Below are 22341 nucleotides of genomic sequence, written 5' to 3' on the forward strand. Positions count from 1 at the left end.
TATACCAACACTGAGATAATTAAAATTTCGAAAAAATGCTTGGTGACTGACAGCTCAATCAAGAAAACAGGTGCTTTCTGCCTACAGGGAAAGGATGAAATGAATATACAGTGCGTTTTGTCTGGAGTTCACTTTCAAAACAAACTATAAGCATGAAAAAAACTTGACAAATGGGCCGCACAAAGAGATGTATTTGTTGTTTGTCGAGTGAGTTTTGGACAAAGTGTAGATCCGCCAGCTTTTGAAAGGCAAGCGCTTGGCTGGGCGGTAAACGGCAGACCAACAAGCTGTGTCAACAGTCTGTGCTCTTCCTCAAATAACCGTCTTCATCTCTGTCGCCGTCACACTCGCGTATGCACTTTTGATTTCAAACCGTTTTGTTTTTTTTGCCCAACTGTCTCTTGTTTTCTTACTTTACATCCTCTCCTCTGATCCAAGCGCGCCTATATCTCCGTAAATCTATGCGTGTGTGTGCAGTGTTGCTCGGGCGGGCAGCAGGCGGGCAGCAGGCAGGCTCCCCGGCTGTGAGCCCAGATGGCGCGGGCAGAGCGAGCCAGCTTTGGGTCTGTGAGCCCGCAGGACGGCAGCGCGGCCCTTCTGTGGCCGATATGGCCCGGGACAGAGCTGGCACCTGCCTGTGGATGGACCAGCAGGGGGACGGCAGGGCTGGAGAACACGGCCAGTACACAACAGACCGAGGGACACGCTGCTCAGCCTGGCTTGGCTATGCACTACCACGCTTTGCCACTAGAGGGGGCGCCTGAGCTCTGGTCTTCACTTTCATCTCTTTCCAAATCTATTTTACACAATTTGGCTCCAAGTTTCTTAGTTAAGATCAATGGTTCTCAAACTTTTCACGCCAAGCAACACCTATGAAATGTTGGGCTTTGTTAGTACCACAAGATCAAATCCAGGGCTATAAACCTGGTATGAACTGAGGCTAAAATAGGAATACATTTATAATACAACTCAACACTGACTTCTACACGAGGGCGAACAAAAAAGGCCAATTCTGGGACATTGTTGCTTTATATTTACTTTATAACTGATTTACATTTTGACTATTTTACATTATCACTTTCACTGCAAAAAATAAATTACTAGATTAGTTTAAGTGTCTCAATTTGAGCATAATAATTTAAATTTGTGTTTTGACTGGCATTTCCCCATGATTATTTCACTTGAGATGTTTCTGACTCGTTTCAAAGCATTTTCTCTTTATTTCAGATTAATTTACAGTGAGGAAAAAGTGTGTGAACCCTTTTTGCCTACATTGGTGTTACATGTTGTCATATTTATATTGGCCATAACATGTAGACGTTCACAGGAGAAATTCCAAAGGGTTCACATACTTTTACCTCACACTGCGTTTGCCAATTGGGTAAGAAAATGGCTCTTGTCACATTGTCTTACTTTCTTACTTCATGCGAGATTACCTTAGTCTGAAATGTCATCAAACAATCAAAGTAATCTCGGATCAAGCAGGTAAAAAAATGTCTAAATTGACAAAAACTGCTCAAGACAAGTCATTTAAACCCATGTTGATATTTACTTTTTGTAGCGCAAATCATAGTGTGTTCTTGACTAAGGTGCATCTATATAGAGGATGTCATTTAATTCATTCAACATGACGTTTATGCCAGAGAAAACCACCTTCACCCCTGAATGTGAACCCACTCACCGGAGTCTGTGTGGGGGCTGTGTGCTTTGGAGAACGGGGCTGTTCCGGAGCCTCCTTTCCGGGGGTCTTCCTGCTCACTGGACCGCCTCCTCCAGTAGTTCAGCTCCTCTCTGTCGGACTCCTGACACCTCCGGAGGACGGCCACCGACCGCCGCGTCTTCTCCACCATGTCCACTATGCAGTTCAGCACCTTCGCAAGCAAAACACAAACAGCGTTACAGCAATTTGTCAAGGCAGGACGACGTGAGAAAGGAGAATTTGTAATGAAGACCCGGTTTAGTTTAAATCTGGATAACCCATGTGGGTACTCGGGAGGCCGGATATTTCACGAGGCGGTGCTTGGGAGTGAAAAGTTTGGGGAACTGCAGCTCCGACACATTACAAACACCGGTGTTTAGTTTTTCGCACTTGTCTCCAGACTTACGTGATCCAGATGCCTCCATTCGTCAGCCCACTCGCGGTCTGTCAGCCGGTGGTCCACTGGCTCCTCGCGGTAGGCTCCGTTAGTGCCTGATTAAAAAACACACAGAGACAGAGCGCAGACCAGTGTCATTAACATTCCTCGGAGCTGGAGATAGGCCACAAGTGACGATTTACCCTGTTATCTCCTCTTATCTCTGCTGTCAGGTTTCGGGGTGTGGACCTTTGTTGTCATTTTCATGTATAAAACCTATATATCGCGGCTGGGGTAACGTTGTACTTCTTTCCCCTCCATTTTGGACATATATACTATTAAAGTCTTTTACCTCTTGACTTGTAACTGCAAGTGGGGTTTTATAAGCCTGTATTGCCCTATATTGAGGCAGGATAAACAATAATATTGACTCTAAACACTACGAAAAGTAAATATCAAGCTTAAGCTTGGCTTAAATGACTAGAACTGAGAAAATGTATCTTGTTTTGAGGGGTTTTCACTCATTTAGACCTTTTTCCTGATCTGACCAAGATTATTTTGCTAGTTTGATGACAGTTCAGACTGGCTCTATGGTAAATCTCGCTTGAAATAAGGGACAAGACCATTTTTCTTACCCCATTGGCAGAGAAAATTACTTGAAATAACGCTGAAATGTATTGAAACGAGTCAGAAACATCTCAGAACAAGTGAAATAATCTACGTCAAATGCCCAACTAAATCTTAACTAGTCAAAACAACTACAATTTGGATTATTTTGCTCAAATTGAGACATTTAAGCTAATCTAGTAAATTACTTTTTGCAGTGAAGATACCTGGTAAAGGATAAGTACCATTAAGCATTTAAAGATGCCTAAAGATACTTTACAGCATGAAAAACTGCAGTAAACATTTGTTCTATAAGTGCTTAAGTACCACACAAGCTGCAAAAAACATGGATAGTAATAATAGGAGGAAATGCTAATAATGGCACAAACGATTTAAAAGTAAATAAAAACATATTCTAAACACATGTCTTTTATTATACGTTTACATGTAGCTAAAAGTCTTGGCAAATTGTTACAGTAGTCAACCATTACATCAAGTGGTAGCAATATTGCGGTCACTGACTCACGCAAAACTCCTACTTTTCAACTTGTAAATAGTGCAAATTGCCCTGTTAAGCAATTTCCCGTGGACAAGGATCATGAAAAATCAAAACACCCTCCGCCTCGCTTATAGCAATAATAATCCCCGTAAAGTGCGAGCCATCTCAGGGGCACAAGTGATGCGTCTTCCTCAGAAAGGATGGTTCGAGGGGTTAGCGAGCAGCAGAGGTGGGGAGCGGGACAAGGAAAAGAGGGAGAGAGAGAGAGCTTTGATGCAAAACAGACTCCCCCTGCAGCCAGAGCCGGAGCACATCTGGAAGTCAGCTGTCATCCACACACACACACACGAGCTACACAGTATACAGGACTACGGCTCCCGCGTGGCCTCCTCCCTCCCTCCCGCAGCTCACAACATTCCAGTTGGGAGACACTAAGGCTGAGTGGTGTGGCTCCACTTCTAAACACAACCAGGCGCTCCCAAAAAAAAACTCACTCGCGGCCATCGCTACCATGCGCGTTTAACAAGAGCCAGTAAATGCAGACTGGGCAATTTTGTCCTGCATCCGCGGCGAAATGTGTAATCAGCTACCGCCACGTCGTAATCGGAATCATCTGGGGCAATTGGGTTCAAGATTTGGAGCTGATGAGATTTTTAAAAAAAAAGGGGGATTACACAGGTTTTAGCCAATCAAATGCTTATGAGAAAGGGGGTCCATTTTAGATCATTAGCTGATTCGCCAGCTCTATAGATACAGACGGCATCTCGTCATAGAAGGGGGCGTGGCGTCGCCAAGGGGGAAACACAATTTTCCCTCTTTTTAGCCATTTTCTGGTGGAATATGAACTTATTTATCACATACAAATCAAGTCAAGTGTAAATCGGGTCCATGTGGATATTTTCTCACAGCAGATTGTTCAGTAGAAGTGAAGAAAACGGCAGTTGTAGCAAGCGGTAGCTAACCGTTAGCATTAGCCCGATGCAAACATGTAGCATCATGCTAGCATTCTCCGTTTTTTTTTCTCTCTAATTATTGAAAAACTACTTTAACAAATGCTGAATTATGAATATAGTTTTCTACTAAATAAAGATACAAAGTCATAGAGGAGCAAAGTGGTTCAACAGTCCATAAATACATAAACAAACGGAGAATGCTAACATGATGCTACATGTTAGCATTGGGCTAATGCTAACGGTTAGCTAGCGCTTGCTACAACTGCCGTTTTTTTCACTTCTACTGAACAATCTGCTGTGAGATAATATCCATATCGACCCGATTTACACCTGACTTTATTTATGTGATAAATAAGTTCATATTCCACCAGAAAATGGCTAAAAAGAGGGAAAATTGTGTTTCCCAAAAGATTCTATTTTCCCCCTCAGCGAAGCCACGGCCCCTTCTATGACGAGATGCCGTCTGTATCTATAGATGACATGATTTGGATATACAACAATACAAGCAATAAAGCTACCAGGTTTGCAAGTTTTATACATTATAAATCCCTAACCGATTATTTTATTGTTTTCCGAGGACATTACATCAAAAATTGCATCCTTATTATCCTTATTTTTCCCCCCATCGACAACTCGCGCTGTTGTCGACCTAAAACCGTCGAGTTTGAACGAGAAAGCACACGCAGCAAAGTCCAAACCGCAGTCTTAAAACTGAAAAAGAGGCATGCGACCATCTGAAGAGAATAACGGCGCTAAACACAAAAGTGGCTCTCCTCTGACTCCTCGGACTTCTGTTTCTCATCAGTGTTGATCAGTTCAAAGTGAAGTGTTTATGTGCGTGTGTGTGTGTGTGTGTGTGTGCGAGCGTGAGTTAAGTGGCGGCAGGCAGTCGGGAGGCTGTCAGACAAGGGACTGCAGCCCTCGTAAACACAGCGCCCTCCAGCATGAGCATATCAAGGTGTGGAGCGCCATGTGAGAGCCGCTGCTGTTTCCACTGTGCGCCGACGGGCCCTAAATGGAGGCATGAGGCGCGCCAGAGTCAAACCACCGACCGATGCCCCGAGCCAGGACAGTGCGGCTTTTTAGCACAGTCCAGAAAGGCGGCTAACTAAGACCTAATATCTACGCCAGGACTGCGGAGTCAAAATGATAATAACAAGGCATCAGTTTTACAGAACGCTTTTCAAGACACTTAAAGGTGCATTATGGAACCTTTTATACGAAAAAAAGTGGCGTTTGACCTTGCAGTGACCCAGTGGCTGTATGAGTGGTCAGCATGGCGCCTTGACTTTCCATCACAGTGGTCTCTTCAGGATCAACTGGAAGGTTTTCACTCCTCTCTTCAGAACACCTACAAAACAATTGATCCTGGAGCGTTGTAGAGACCACCGTGATGGAAAGTAAAGGCGCCATGTTGACCACTCATACAGCCACTGGGTCACTACAAGGTCACATGTGCGTGAAATCATGAAATCAACTGTTTTTTCCACATAAAAAGTTCCATAATGCACCTTTAAAGGGACTAGATGGAAGTTGATGTTTTTATACTCGCTACTGCCACCTCAGGTCTTGTGCGTAACTGCAGTTTCTATATCAAGCTTGTGCACGACGGTCCCAAATTAACAATTTTTTGAATGACAGTGCAGGATTTTAGAGGCAGTAGTGAACAGATGGTCTCATTTTACACATCAGGACATTGCTGGAGCAAGTAGGGGGTAGAATATACATAATTTCAACATTTTTAAGCTCTGTTTGTCCCTTTAAAGATGCCTTACATTGCATTATTCATTCACTCCACACTCGGTAGTGCTTTGTAGCCACACCTGCCCTTCTGAGGACTGACATCCAACCATGAACCCCTCAGTCACACACACACACACACACACCACTTTCAGGCATAGACAAAGTGGGGGAAGTGGTTTCGAACCGCCAACCTCACAAGACGACCCGCTCTACCATCTGAGCCATGAGTAGTCCCAACAAATTGTAAAAGCTGCAATTATTTAGGTAATATAATGTAACAAGAAAACCCCCCCAGCTGACCCTGATGTTGTCACCTCTACAAACATGCTCTTTAACGGCATGTGATTCTGGTATTCATTTAGCAGTTCGTATTTCGGTCTTCTCTCATGACGACAATCGACTCTTAAAATCTAATCACAATCACCAGAAAATCGCAATTAGATATTTTTCTTTCCGAAAACGCTCCGGCCTAATCTCCAGTCCACAAACTTTCCCAGACCTCGGCGAATCGCTCAAAATAAGAACCCAGTGTGTTTGTGCCACTTCATTCATTTTCGGTTTGGCCGCGTGCCACATACCAGGCAGTCTGGGCCGGTCTTTGAGATCGCGGAGCTCCAGTATGCGTTGGCTGTGCTCGCGGTGGAGGAGGTGGGGCGCCGTGATGTCGTCCAGGGCGTAGTGCTGCAGGGGCGGAGGGGTCGGGTGGAGCTGGGTGCTCAGGGGCAGCGGGTGGGCAGGGCTGTGCCGGGGAGCCGGGCTGATGGTGCAGATGCGCTTGGCCGCCGGCTCCAAGGAGGACGGCGGGGGCGGCCGCTCGTGGAAACCGTTTTCTTTGACTCTGCAGGAGGAATTGCAATGTTGTGAGTAATGGTAGAGGCTTAAACTGCTTAAAGCTGCACTGTGTAACTTTTTACATTCAAAATAATAGTTGATATTAGTGTGTATTTGACCTTTCAGTGACCCAGTAGCTGTATGGGTGGTAGGGATGGGCGATACCACATTTTTGGAATCGATACGATACCGCTACTTTTGGGGTCATTTTTCTCGATACCAATACCGATACCGGTCATTTTTATACATATGGGTGAATGTATTTCAATCAATATACATTTCTAAAACTGGTTATTTTATACAATTAATAGGTATATTAAAATGATATTACTTTAACTGGTTTAATTATACAATGTTAATGTGTAATTTAATATATTAAGTTTAAAACTAATACTTTAATGACTGTTTTGGCTCAGAACAAAGATGTAAATTGTCCTTTTATATTTAAAATTGCTGCCACGCCTACTTTTTACATATGCAAATTAGCAGCAATACTTTTTGCCCAATATCGATACTCAAAAAGTAGCCGTTTGGTATCGATATATCGATACTGTGGTATCGATCCGCCCATCCCTATTGGGTGGCATAGCATAACGCCTTTACTTTCCATCCTGGTGACCTCTATGATGCTTCAGGATCAATTTACTTTCACGATTTCCAGAATTTCTAGCAGGTTTTCACTGCTGATTGAACCGTCTCCGTGGTTACACATACATTTCATTACGAAAACCTACTAGAAATCCTGAAAAACGTGGAATTAAATTGTTTTCGTAATGAAATGTATGTGTAACCACGGTGACGGTTCAATCAACAGTGAAAAAATACATCCTAAACAACTAAATCCTTGAAACAACTGATTATGGATGGTCAGTAAAGGTGCTAAGCTAGCCACCCATAAAGCCACTAGGTCACTGAAAGGTCAAATGCAAACCCATATCAATTTTATTTTATATAAAAAGTTGCATAGTGCACCTTTAAGAGAGTCTTTTGGGTTGGAATATAAGGGAAATGATTGGACATGGGTAACACAGGAGTTCAAACTATCCCTTCATCATCAGCTGCAAACAATACTTTGCAATTTCATCTGTTGTTTAAAAAGTCGATCACCATAATAACAGTATATCTCCCTCTAGGCGAGATGGAACTTTCTTAGTATTTTTGTGACCCATCACTTGGTCAAACTGGTCTCACCGACTGGGGCTGTGTCTCTTGGTGGCTGGCTCCGGTGGCTCCATGAGCAGCTCGGACGAGTCGGGGGAGGAGGCCAGGGTTGTGCTGAGGAGGATGTGCTCGTGCTGGGACAGGTACTGCGCCGGGGTCTGCTTGGCCGCCCGCGCACAGTGCAGCAGCTCTCTCTGCAGCAGCGGCAGATTGGCCTGGGAAATAAGAGACGGATCACAGATTAGCTCACGCGTAATGGATTCCCCTTCGCCGATATAACATAATTCAGCAATAGCATATCATTACCACAGTCATAAGATCGCACTGAAATGGTTTGGATCAAATTCAAATCACAATTGCAAATACCGAGGCAGCATTTTCCACCGTTGTCCGCCGGCCCCCCTATTATTGGACGGCCTTAAAACAGCCACAAACCTTTTCTAAACAACTTCCACAAACAATTAGCAACCCACAATGTCCAGTTACAACCATAAACCTTCATAAACCAAACACTTCTAAACAACTCTTCACTTTTCGGCTTTCAACTCTTCGCGAGTATTTACATACGGCTGTCTCCGTCCCATCTCCTCCATCGCTTCCCGCATTTCCCCTAATTAGGAGCAGGCGCGCGGTGTGTTTGCAATTAAGCCACTTCCTCGCTCCCCTTGCTTTTCCTCCTTTTCCCCGAGCCGAGCGGCTAAATAACCGCCCAGTGTTGCATGTGATCTCGATTCCTTTACGAGCGTCTTTTTTCCTGACCAGAGGATTGAGAAAACGTGCACGCTGCTACAACAACGCGCCCCCTTCCAGTAAGTCTGCAGTGCTGGAATCCAAGCAGGAACCCGGAGGCTGCAACTCATCATATTCTGGCAAAATGATCCCGATCTCACATGTGGTATTGATCGAAAGCCTGGGCCCCAGTTAGTCGTGTCCATGATACGAACAAGATCAACCGCAGTTCGTCATTGTAATGGTCGCAATTAGCTAATCGCAAAAAAAAAAAAAAACGGCTTACTTTGGGTGAAGCGATGTCGACAAAATATACCGTTGCCATATATACAGGTGACATATAGATGCAGACGGCATCTCATCATAGAAGGGGGCGTGGCCTCGCCGAGGGGGAAAACAGAATCTTTTGAGACACACAATTTTTCACTCTTTTTAGCCATTTTCTGTCCAAATCTAAACTTATTTATCAAATAAAAATAAAGTCATGTCTAAATCGGGGCCATATGGTTATTTTCTCACAGCAGATTTTTCAGTAGAAGTGAAAAAACGTCAGTTGTAGCTACGGCTAGCTAGACATTAGCATTAGCACGATAATAACATGAAGCTTCCTGTTAGCATTCTCCGTTATTTATGTATTTATGGGCTGTTGAACCCCTTTTTATTCTCTCCATGTCTTTGTATCTTTATTTAGTAGAAAAACTATATTCATATTTCAGCATTTGTTAAAGTAGTTTTTGAATAATTAGAAAAAGTTTAGATTTTTCTCCATATTGTTTTCCCCCTTAACTGTTTTTAAACATGACCATATATGGGGGTTCCAGAGATGCTGTCTGTATCTATCTGGAAAGATACAAAGACATGGAGAGGAGCAAAGTGGTTCAACAGCCCATAAATATATACAAAACGGAGAATTCTAACTTGATGCTTCATGTTTGCATCAGGCTAATGCTAACGGTTAGCTAGCGCTAGCTACAACTGCCGTTTTTTCACTTCTACTGAACAATCTGCTGTGAGAAAATATCCATATGGACCCGATTTACACTTGACTTTATTTATGTGATAAATAAGTTCACATTCCACCAGAAAATGGCTGAAAAGAGTGAAAAATTGTGTTTCTCTAAAGATTCTATTTTCCCCCTCGGCAAAGCCACGCCCCCTTCTATGTCGAGATGCCGTCTGTATCTATGAGATCGCTCTGAAATATTAACGCTCTGGGTTTAGAGAGCACAAATCTGATCTCAATACTATTGCGATGAGATTATTTCCACAATCATTCAGTGTGTCCCGTCCCTCCCCGGGGATGTGCTGAGTGGCGTTCAGCGGGGTGGACGCTAAATTGGCAGTGCCTTGGCAGCTGAACGCTCTGTTAACGGGACAGCGGCTCCATATGGCGCACCGCGGCCCGTAAAAACGCAGGGAAGGGAACAGTTTATAGGCATGTTTCACACTTCCGAGCTTCCACTTTTCCCTCTCCCTCTCTCTCCCTCTCGATTCTCTCCATTTCCTCACCCCCCTGACTCCATCCCATCTGTCCATACCCCGACTCTACTCCACTTTCTTTGACTTAAGACGAGGCTATTCTTAAAGAGTTGGCATTTGGTTTGGCGCACCCACGCCCGCCCGCCCCCCCCCCCGGTAATAAATTAGCGCAAAGCAGGGAAAACAGGGGTTGCTTGTCTCGTTCCGACAGACAGATGGAGGGGCTCCAAAGGTGAGTGAGAGGTAAACGCGGAAAAATGAGCAGGGCTTAAAATTTACGGCTGTTTAACTTGCTACAGATTTACACTCCACTTTAACAAGGGGAGCTGCTCAAAATTTACTCTCAAGGCACTAAATATGGGCATTGTATCGTCTACAATAAATCAAAATTGTTATTTGGATTATATGGTAGCTTCTATGCGTGTCACGATCACGAAGTTCAATATATTGAGGCAGGAAAGTATCGCGATAAACAACAGTAATAGATACTGTGAAGTCTCAGGCATAAAAATAACAGCAAACCCTTGTTCTATAAGTGCATAATCATATCCTAAAATACCACAAAAGCTGCAATAAACAAGAAATAAGTAATGTCTATATCGTCAATGACAACAAACCAACATAAAAAGCAGCTAAACTTGCCAGGTAATCATAGACAAACAAATAAAGAACATTTATTTGTGAACTTTAGTGTCTCATTTTGAGTAACACTTAACACATTGAGTGCCGCTGTTTTGGGGATTCAGCTGTTGAGTGCCAACAATCCAGACAATTTTTCATGATATTTGCAGCACCACAGCGTATTCTGTATTATAGCTATGGACACATGCTCTGGCTCGTTTGAAAGACGAGACTCTAAGCTCTTCGTAGGTGGAAACAGTTTAATTCTACGTGCCTCGGTTCTTGAGAAATCTAAGCTAAACAGAGGCTAGTTTTAATCGAAATCACAGTTTTTTAGATTCGGAGATAATTGGTGTTTTATGAAACACTCCTTTCTGATTAACTCTTCTCCTCCTCTATCCTCTCTGCTCTCTGGACGGACACTAACGTTATGGGAAGAGGCTTGAATATATTAGTTTCAAATACATTTTTAGGACAACATTGTTGACACACAGCGTTTTATTGATCGCTTTTTATGTGCATTTAAACAGCCTGGTTCTTGGATTGAACACTTTATCGACCGATTTTAACCAACTAAAATCTCAACTGTTTTGATCTGACCATGGGAAGCCGCTCTGCTTTGTCAAACGCGCTCCAGAAAGTGAGAAAAAAGTGTCAGGTTTAAGAAAAGAAACGCAATAATATACTGTATATGAAATGTCCAGATCGTGACTTTTCACACGTTTTTGATCGTCATTTATTTCACTTCTGTTCATCACAGAGCTCCCAAAATGACACATAAGATTTATTAGAGTGTCTAGTTTCGTAATTTAATTAGTTATAATTAGTAATAGTTGTAATTAGTTTCACTCAATGTGTTCAGACATTTACAAGCACACTGATGGTTGGCAACTAGAACGTAAACGAGGAAGTAAAAAACAAAGACAAAAAAAACAAACAAAAAAAATAAGCCACTTCTAAACACTCAACAGTTGCTTTCCCAAGTGAAATTTGCACTAAAAAGACCTCGCCACATTCTAAACCAAGTGTCATATTGCGCATCAATCCTGAAAACGAGCGGAGAATGAGGTTTCATCCCCGGTAACGCCATCCTCAATATATCATTCATGACCTTGGGGAAACGAAGAGGCAGTGAAAGCCCCGCATTAGACCCAAAACCAACAGCTATTATGTGGCGAATGGAGCTTTATGGTTTATGATGCTACACGGCAGCCAACAGATGCCACGGGGATGAGATCGCTGCGCTGACATCATCAGACCAACACTCTTGAGAGACCGCTGGATAAACACGCGGGAATAAGGCTTCGAGATTAAACTGGCGAGCGAGACAGATTAAAGATTAAGGAGGACAAATTCACGATGAGGCAGATGTTTACCTTGAGAAAGGGGATGACAAACGGCCGGAGGGGAAAGTTGGTCGCTTCCTGCAGCCTTGAGTGAAACTCCTCTATGGTCACTGTCGAGTTCTTGAAGGAAAGAAAAACAACAATTAGGACTGTGCTGTATATCGTCTGATTATATCCATATCGCAAGAAAAAAACATTGCCTAAAACAGAACATGATCTTCCTAAGTCAGTTACATTTTAAAGGGATATTTCAGGATTTTTGACATAGGGCCTCATTTTCTGGAAATATTTTTTTTTTTGTAATTCATGCAGTCCTTATATTTGAAGAGTGTAGTGGCATAGTGGCTAGTGCATTTCTATGGTATCAGCTAGCCTGCATTAAAAACAGTCACTTATAATGCCAGACTAACCATATAAATGTCTGTGTTAATAGAATCATTATAACTGTTTTGCATTTATATTTGAGCAGCATCAGCTTCGTGGTTGTATAAGCTATGCATCGGCGGAGTGATCTGCTAGAAAATAGCCCCTCAAAATGCGGTTATTCATGTGATACAAGGTCTGTTATATTCACAAAATCATTCTATCGACATAGGCATTTATATCATTAGTCTGGCGTTATAAATGATTTGCCTCAGGTGCTCTGTGGAGCAGGTCAGACTGATTTTAATGCAGGCTAGCTGATACCATAGACATGCACTAGCCTAGCGCCACTAAGCTCTTCAAATATATGGACTGCATGAATTACAAAAAAAAATATCTCCAGAAATCAACAACACTCACTCTCCAACTAGGAAATGAGGCCCTATGTCAAAAATCCAGAAATATCCCTTTAAGCATTTTGACCTGATTTTTACACAATCTGATGACAAAACAAATGGCTTATGTCTTTTGTTTAAATTGTACTGAATGAATAACTAAAACAATAAAATGCTATATTCTGCAGCGCTTGCTCCTATCTTATGTCTTACCACAAGGGCCAGCACTAGGCTGCGGACACTGTCTCCGATCTCTGGAGAGATGTCGTTGCCAAACTGCTGCAGCGTGGTCAGGAAGCGCTTGAGTTTGCTCAGCTGGCGCGCCCCGCAGGTGGCGGGCAGCTGCTGGTTGGCCAGCGACGAGGAAGAGGAAGAGGACGGGCCGTTGCTATAGCGCTGAGGTGGGGATGGCACTGCGTTGAGGGTTGGCGGAGAATGGTGGTTTCCATTGGTCACTGTGGAAGAAAGGAATATGCTCAGAAAACTACAAAATGCATATTATTGAATCCTAAAAACAGTTTCCATGAGAACGGCTGAGGAATTTGGTAAGACGTGTGAATTTCATTAATTGTCTGAGATCATATGTTTTGTCAAATCAATTCCAATAAGATCTAACATCCTTGTAGCTCTAAACAGCTAAATATGACAGGTCTTCTCTATGGCTTAAAATACAAATAATCAAATTCCATTAACATCTAACTGAACCGAGTTTTCTCCAGTTCAGTGTTTTGTTTTGTTTTCATCTCTTTTTTGTCACTGTTTTGACAAGTTTTGGTTGCTTTTGATTTTTCATTGTTTTTTCATTGTCTTTTTTTTGTCACATTTTTGTAAATTTTTTAGGCTTTTTGGTGACTTTTCCATTGCTATTTCATTGTGTTTTTGTCACCTTTTAGTTTTTTTTTCCCACTTTTTGTGGCTTTTTTCATTGTGCTTTCATCTCTTTTTTTTGTCACTTTTTAATTAAATTTTTGTCACTTTTTGTCGTTGCTTATTCATCGCTTTTTCATCATTTTTTGTGGCTTTTTTCATTGTGCTTTCATCTCTTTTTTGTCGCTTTTTTGTCACATTTTTGTAAATTTTTGTGACTTTTTTCATTGCTATCTCATCGGGTTTTTGTCCCTTTTTAATTCAATCTTTGTCACTTTTTGTCGTTGTTTTTTCATCACTTTTTCATTGCTTTTTCATTGTTTTTTGTGGCTTTTTTCATTGTGCTTTCATCTCTGTTTTTTGTCATTTTTTTGTCACAATTTTATCACTTTTTTGTTATATTTTCATCCTCATTTTCGTCGCTGATTCGATGCTTTTACAATTGGGTAAAGCCGAACTGGAGAAGATAATACTTTATTGATCTCACAGATGGAGAAATTACATAAAATGTGTGTCTATCGACTTTGTTGTCTCTTGTTTCCTTACTGTGCACTTCTGGTAAACGAGCTACTGTTCCCGATTACCGCTTTGGTTAACAGCCCAAATGACTAAGCAAGTGAAAGGGGGCAGTTAAAAAAAAAAAAGTCTGGCACTTACACGCTGTGGTGGAGAAGGAGGCGGGGCGGGGGCCACTGGGGTTGACAGAAGGCAGGGGGGGCATGCTGGAGCCGGCACTGCTGCTACTGGTGGGGGCTGATCTGGAATGAGTCTTAGCATCCGCAGGAGAACCGGGCATGGCAGGTCGCTTCGTCTCGCTACGGTCTGCGAGGAGATAAGACAGAGAGAGAGAGAGAGGGAAGGTCAGACGGAGGTTGGAGAAAACAGAGCCACCGGGCGCAAATGCGAAACAGAATGAGCTGCTTTGCTTTTAAAGTAATATGAAGAACAGCGACTTCCAACGTCAACATAATCAGAGAGTACGTGTCGAGTAGCCAGAGGTGGAAAGCAAGGCAGGTTTATTTGTGTAGCGCCGTTTATACACATAGCAGAAAAGAGAGATGTTGCAATTAAAGAATGCACAGTAAACATGTAAAGCAGACAAAACACTTCAAGTTGCCATAACAGAGCAGTTTTAAGCCTGTATTTCAACAATGCCAGAGTGGATTGTCGTCTCAATTAAAGCTATGCATATGTAAGTCCATTTATGGCGTGATTTTCTACTTAAAGGGGCTAGATGCAAGTTTGCCATTTTATACTCACTACTGCCACCTCAGGTCATATGTGTAACTGCACCTTCTACACATTAGGACATGGCTGGAACATGTAGGGGGAGGAAAATACTTAATTTTAGCAAACGCCGTATAGTCCCTTTAAAGACTGAGCGAGCTGCAGAAGAAGTAGTCACATTGAGAGTAGCACTAGTTGTACTAATAGTAAGGCTGTCACGATGATTACTATATTGACTTGTCGTTCAATAAATGACAGATAAACAATACATTTTGGGGCTTAATTGGGCTTTTTTGTCTGTAGGTGTGTTTGCCAGATTTCTTTCTTTCTTTTCAAGTAGGTTATATTTCATTGTGTTTCATGTTCATTGAAAGATATTTTAAGATTAAGTCCTTTTCTAACAAGGCTTTAGCGCCATTTTAATGTCAAGAGTTCTGTGACATTTAAGCAGTACTAAGTAGCTTGTTTACCATAATAAATCCTTTCCATAGTCCCCCTGGGAGTAATACAAGTGTTAATGGGATGATTGGGGGGTCATTCATCTCCCCCTGGTGTCTCTGGCCAGAAAACCACAGTTCCAATTTCCCTGCCTCCGGGTCGGAGCCACCAATACACACTTATGGAATCATGAAGAAGAAGCTAACAGGCTAACGGGCAAAGCTAACTGCAGGCTAGCGCCATTAACACAGTGTTTACAGCCAAGTTTGAGTGAAAAAAAATCCTCTCCAATGTGTAATTGGATGTACAATATCCCTCTGTCCCTTTGCCTTTTCTGTCTGCGTAGTATTTACTCTCATGGAGAATAAATGAGTGAAAAAACGCAACATGCTACGACACCTGCAGTGGCGCTTATGGCCTCTAGGGGCGTGAGCTACTTAGTTCTGCTTTAAAAGATCTTCAATATTATCGTGGCTCAATAAATCAAATTCTGTTATTGCTACAGGCTTGACTAGTAGGGATTCAAACACAAAAGTGCTACAGTTTAAGCATTTTGCAGCTGATTACAAGGACATGTAAATAATTCATGCATCTGGTTAGTGATAAAGTAAGACGGATGGTGGAACTGACCTATTAAGGAGCACTGTTGTACATTTTTTCCTCCACTAATGAGCCACTATGCGCTCTGTCGCTGTGGGAAAAGGGTGGGGGTCAAGTGGAGGTCAAAGCTATGGAGGGAAATGAATGCGGCTTCAAATTTATAGAACGATAAACTGGCTTAAATCGGTGGTGAAAACATAGCGTTTCACTGTTTTCCGTTGAGTTTTTTCGCTCGTTTCGTCGTCGTCCGCTTGTTACTCTTTTACTTGGCAACCGTCGCCGTTCAGACAGCCTTTTATTGAACGCGGAGCAAAAGCGGCTGAAGAAAAATTACTTGTTGAACTGCCATTGTGGCCAACCAGTAAATACGAAGCCGAAACCTTACAAAGAGAAACAAAAGTTCTCCCACTTCACATCACCCGACTCGCAGGGCCCTGGGCACCCACCACCACCACCACCACCACCGCCCTGCAACCCCCCCCCCCTTTCCCCGGCTCCCATCAAAGAGCCAGATGTCTAAAGTTTAGCCCCTCACTCCCAAACTATTCAGATCAATAACACAAGAACTGCTGAAGACGGCTTTTGTGTGGGAGAAGAATGCCTCCTCATTGAGCTCCCTAACAAACGGAGGGTTAGGGGAGGGGGGTCCCATCCACAGACATAACGACGAAAGGGGGGGGCAGAAGAGTAGGGGGACGGGGCGCTATTTCACGCTTTTACTAACAAGATCGGCAATGCTTTTAAATGTTAAACTTCACAATATGCTTTTCGGAGCTGAATGGGACCACCAGATCAGGGGTCCGCTGGTGGATCACAACTGGGCGCTTTGTCTCGGCAAGACCCCTCGGTTAGGCCCGGGGTCCCGCTTCTCCATTGAGAGTGGATCAGGCTTTTTCAAACCGCGTCAAGAATGGACGATTAATAGACAAGTATGGGCAGCCAGGGGGTTAGGGGTCAGCAGAGAGCAGCTTTTTAAATATGGTTTCATGGTTTTAGGGCTTTGGCTTCAATGGCGGTCTTTATGTCGGCTTCATAGCGATGAACTCTGGCCGGCCTTCAGCCACGAGGTCCCAGTTTATAAAGAGCGACGTTTGAAGGGTTAAGCTCTGAGGAGGGATGAGGAGAAAAAAAAGGTGGGAATAGGCCCCTTCTACGCATGGGAGTATCAGAAAAATCCGGCGTCGAGTTTGAGTTCGGGTTGAGGAAGGAACGTGTTTTTCCATCCCTCACAGGAGCAACAAGTTTGGACTTCTTTTTTTTTTCTTCTCTTTGGCGAAACTAATTCCGGGAACAATCAAAAATCATCATTACAGCGTTTACGTACAAAGAATGGAACTTGGGGAGCGCAATACAAAATGTGAGGCCAAGTCTTCTGCTGTTTATTGGAGGAAATTATAAAAGAAACAAGAGATAAGAAATAACAGATTACCGGCAATTTGAAAAAATAAGAGAAAGAGATTGAATACGACACTGATCAACATGAAACTCGTTCGGTCTTTTCGGTCTGTAGCAGTCACTCCTTCCAGAAACATGTTCCCTTGAGAAAACAAACTCATGGGGAAAGGTGTTGTTGGCGTTGTGGGTTGAGGTTTTGCCTGCCACCGACCAGATGATAACTTTGCGCCAAGACAGAAAAACGAGTTGGTTAAAAGACACACTGTGTGACATTTCACCCAAAAAAGAGACGCTCCAAAAATCAAGCCTGTTCACTGTGAGCAAGGCTGGCAACTTTGCAAGGAGCAAGACATTGGAAACATTTCCGTCTTAAAGGAACAGGCTACCATTTTTCCATACTGAGATATGTTTTTATCTGAGCTTAGACGAGTTGATACGTACCTGTCTGGTCTTTGTGCGTGCCCTCAGTCATGCCAAGTGACTAATTTAGCATTTATAGCATTTAGTCACGCTCTTCCACGGGCACGCACAAAGACCAGACAGGTACGCATCAACTCGTCTAAGCTCAGGTAAGAACATATCTCAGTATGGAAAAACCTGTTCCTTTAAATTAGATAAGTGACTTTAAATTGCTTGAATTATAAGGTGCTTCATGTTGAATTTGAGTCTGTTTGAACTAATCTAAGATAAAAATTAAAAAGCTAATGTCAATGGAATGCATTAATCCCACTTAAAATCCAGTTAAATAAACTTTTACTTGAATTTACGCAAAATAATCTGAATTAAGAAGAAATATGCTTGTTCCATTGTTGATAAGAGGTTTATCTCATCTAAGACAAGACCAAACCTACTCAAACTTTAGATTTAATCCCTTAATCCAAGTAATTTGATGTTGTTTCTTTGATTCTTTTTCCAGTGATGGCGCTGCTTTGGTTTGAGGACCCCTCGCCAAACTTGCGGTGTTAATGGCACATTGTCTTTGAGCATTAGGAGCAGGTTTGTCATCTCAGCTACCCTAGCCTATCATCCCCCTATTATTCACCGTCATGGTCCGCCACACTCTTTTTAGACAACACCGTGAGCGTTGTACTTTCCGTTTTGCCATTCTCACCACCTCTCCGCTTCTCTCGGCCTGCCTTCGCTCCACCTGTTCGGCGCCACATGGGGCGGGTGCAGGAAGAGGAGCCCTATACGCAGACACTTGGACCATCCAAACACACCCCGCACATGCCAGCGCTCGACGGGATACGGCCCCGAAAGCACAAAGCCCCGCGCACTCCCTCCGTATGGCCAGGAAATTCGACTGACGTCTCAATAACAGAATCAACAGGGCATATGGCCTCGGTGTCAACACTGTTAGCACGTAAACAACTTTACAGTGACACGGGACGGATTTGCAAGTAGTTGTTTTTCTTCTTTTTTTGTCTTTCATTATTTTGTGACACATCATCAACAGATCTCCACACTGGCAGCGAGCGGTCGTTTTCGGTCCAAACTGAGTGCCACCCTCGTAAAGAAAAACAAAACAAAAATAATAATAATAATCCATTGTGCTCGTTTGGCGCCGTCGCTGCCCGCCGTTAAAGCGCACAAATTAAACCCGAGCATATTGCGCATCGGCTGACGGCGTCCCATTTCGCAAATAGGTTACAGCTGCACAATCTTAAGACGTCGGAAAAGGTCTGCTGTTAACAACTGCAGAAGTAATGGCCTCGCTCGCATGCAGGGGCTGGCGGACATCAGGTGTGGGTTCGGAGCGCTGAAAGCCTTTGGAGAATTGCTTGTCAATTAGGCTGCGTACACTGCTGGATGACTTCATCTGGCTTATGAGCACCTGGGTCCGGTGTCACCGCGGCGCCACAGGAGACAGCTGCTGGCACACACACACACAGACACACACTAACACACACTAACACTAACACACACACACTAACACACACGCGCAAAACGGTCCGTCGTGGTGAACTCAGGTGAAGCCCGGCTTAGCTGAGGATGGGAGATGTTTGTCCGGTCCACACGCCACCTGTTGTCCTCCCATTCTCGCTAATGGAACAAAGAGGATGTACACACAAGAGAGATCCGTGTTGTAAATCTGGGCGCTCACCTGGAAACGGGCGCAATGGAAGATGTGGTGGGAGATACAAGCCGAGCGCAAATCCTTATGACGATCGAGGACTTGACAATTGTTACAGGGGCGTTTTACACAAGCTAAAAACATTCGATTTTTGTGGAGAATCTGCTTGGGCAAGTGATGTCAAGATTAACCGGTCTTACAATTACCGCGGTTACAAAAAACTCACGGTAAGCAAGGACTTTAAAATCCACGTAGTGAATTGAAGTGCATTTAGGTGAAGTAAAGGCTGAAGTAACAGCGTCCGGTGTTAAATCCACCCCAGAAGTCCACAGCAGAATCAACAATGGGCAAATAAAGGGTTTAATCTTATCCATTCCCGCAGGAAAGTTGCATAACGTTGCCAAAAGAAGAGTCCCAAAAGCACAGCAGTTGTTACAGTATGTCCTGGTAAAGTGAAACTCTGGAGTGCATGGAAATCAGCTGATAGGTTTGTTTATTTAGACAAGGGGTGTCCAGACGTTTTTCACTTTTGAGGGGACGCACTCAGTAGAGGTCAGGGCCGCAGTTGGCCCACGGGCCGTAGTTTGGACACCCCGGATTTAGACACTATGTAGGAGGGAACATCAAAACATTCGCACCGGAACTATTTATTATTGTAAAATCTTTATTTCATTACTATTATCTTTATTTTTTCTACATAAGGGCAAAAAGATAAAAGATAACATAGGCTGAATGTTCATTAGATTTTCAATTAAAACACTTAAATGAAGATAACAATGTACATACTGTAGGTTAAGGATTGGGTCAATTCAGTATTGTCTTCTTTAATTTCAATAATTGTGAAAAACAACTTCCAACAGACACATTCAATGCTACCATAACAAAACCCACCATTTTCTTGACTGCACAATGCTTTCACTTTCTCCGTCATCCTGCTCAGTCTTGGCCCTGGATATTTACTCTGCCCAACAGGTGTTATTGGAAGAGCTAGACATGTGGGCTGGCTGTTGTTGCTAACCAGGTGTTCCTTGTTTGTTCAGCTTCAGGTGACACTCGCTTTGCATTTAAACATTCGATCGGATGTAATTGCCTTGGCCTGCGCAGGTGAGCCGGGCTTAAGAGACAGAAAGAACCGGGGGATTTCCAAAGTACATGGGAGGGAAGCGTATAAACTTTCCCATGGCTTTGAGATAAATTGACTCCGCGACGAGGGCTTGCTAAGTTCATGGTTCTCATCAGGGGTCGTCTGAAAGGCTGGCGGTCGTAAGTCAGGAGGTTGATACAGCGTTGCCCTGCTATCTCTGCGCTGTCAGGGCAGATGAAGTGAGATGAGACACAACGCAGGCCATGCTAATTCATCAGGGGGGCAAAAGACAAACTATGTGCAATGCTGCAAGTATGTGGCCCCGACCACACGCCCCAAACTATAATTCATGTCAGACGGGGAAAGTGGCAGGTTTACCGCAAAGGTTTGTATTTGGATGAAGTGAAAGTGGGGCTTTAAATGGGTCCCGAATAGGGCTGCACGATATTGAAGTAACTTAAGATGTAACGATATTATTACAATATTTTACTAAACCATTTTAACACGATGTGGTCCATTCTAGTTATATAGACAAATCACAAGTAACTCAATTTTCAGCAAATTGTGTCAAAAGAAAACACTATACTGGGACCAAAACAAGACGAAACAAGAAGAAAAAATTGACTAAATTAGGAAATGTTTCATTAAAACTGAACTTTTACATATTTCAGTTCAAGTCATTGTTTGTTTGTGGCTGAATTTGGAAAAACATGTGTCGAACTCAGTCAAATAAAGACTCCAGTGATGTTGCGATATATTGTGACTTTTTGCGATACGGATATTGCATCGCCTCATATCGCGATACAATATGTTTTGCGATATATTGCTAAAACTGAACTTTTTACGCATTTCAGTTCAATTCATTGTTTATTTGTGGCTCAATTTGAAAAAAAAAAACATGCGGCAAACTCAGTCAAATAAAGACTTCAGTGATGTTGCGATATATTGTAGCCTTTTGGCGATACGGATATTGCATCACCTAATATCGCGATACGATATTTTTTGCGATATATTGTTTTTTTTGGGTAATTTTGCATTTTGATGAGCGGGGGGTCATGAGAAAGTTACTAAAGATCCATGAACGTTGCTAAATTTAATGTGATATGCCTGTCACAATAACTGAATCTGAAGTTCGATGTATTGCGGCAGGAAACTATCGCGATAAACGATATTATTGAAGACACCAACTCTAAAGGCTAGAATGACAATGAAGATTTGTTCGAAAAAGTGCTTAAACTTAAAATATCCCACACTGAACATGAAATATAATGAAACGCAATATAGTATGCTTTACCTGTCATTTGTGGAATGATAAGTCGATATAGTAGTTATCATGACAGGCCTTTTTTGATACTGTGATAAGTCTGTTTATAATATACAAAAAAAACAATAAAAAACAAGTAACCAAGCACACAGCCTATAGCTTTAGCAATGAAGAGCTTTTCAATGCAAAACTTAAGAGGCGTGACAAGAAACAAAGCAATAAAAAGTAACTACGGGCGAATCCAGGATAGGCCTCTCTAGTTTACTTGCCCAACAACTGATGGGCACCGCTGCTCCTCCTCCTCTCCTCCTGTACCATATGGATCTAATCGGCCAAGAGCCGGCCAGCTGGGACCTCCAACAACAGTCACCTGTGAGGGGGGACTGGAGGAGGAAGGGGGGGGGATAAGCTAATTCTACAACTCCCCCCCCACCCCCTCCCGCTCCCACAAACCCACCCTCTGCCTTTCCTCCAAGACGAGATGATGAGGAGGAGGAGGAGGAGGAGGAGGGGGGGGGAGAAGGGGGAGCGGCGTGAATCGCAAGGCAAGGCACGAGGCGGCTGAATGCGAGCGAGTGGACTTAAATGCGG

The 22341-nt window shown here is 43.1% G+C and overlaps 1 protein-coding gene across 2 annotated transcripts in view; it reads right to left on the reverse strand.

Annotated features, from left to right (window-relative positions):
- The window catches only part of cbfa2t2 (CBFA2/RUNX1 partner transcriptional co-repressor 2), a 35798-nt gene that overhangs the window by 4949 nt on the left and 8508 nt on the right, over positions 1 to 22341 (reverse strand). Inside the window, exons 1-7 of one of the 2 annotated variants that reach the window (XM_079579278.1) lie at positions 14326 to 14489; positions 13015 to 13256; positions 12074 to 12163; positions 7899 to 8083; positions 6455 to 6714; positions 2106 to 2191; positions 1682 to 1871 (exon numbers count right to left, since the gene is read on the reverse strand). In XM_079579278.1, the coding sequence (XP_079435404.1) occupies positions 1682 to 1871; positions 2106 to 2191; positions 6455 to 6714; positions 7899 to 8083; positions 12074 to 12163; positions 13015 to 13256; positions 14326 to 14464 (1192 nt within the window). In that variant the 5' untranslated portion in view covers positions 14465 to 14489. Of the gene's footprint in view, positions 1 to 1681; positions 1872 to 2105; positions 2192 to 6454; positions 6715 to 7898; positions 8084 to 12073; positions 12164 to 13014; positions 13257 to 14325; positions 14491 to 22341 lie in introns of those variants that run through there. The other variant, XM_079579277.1, reaches the window with a different exon arrangement.

The sequence above is a fragment of the Gobius niger genome (assembly GCF_951799975.1).
Source record: "Gobius niger genome assembly, chromosome: 20".
NCBI lineage: Eukaryota > Metazoa > Chordata > Actinopteri > Gobiiformes > Gobiidae > Gobius > Gobius niger.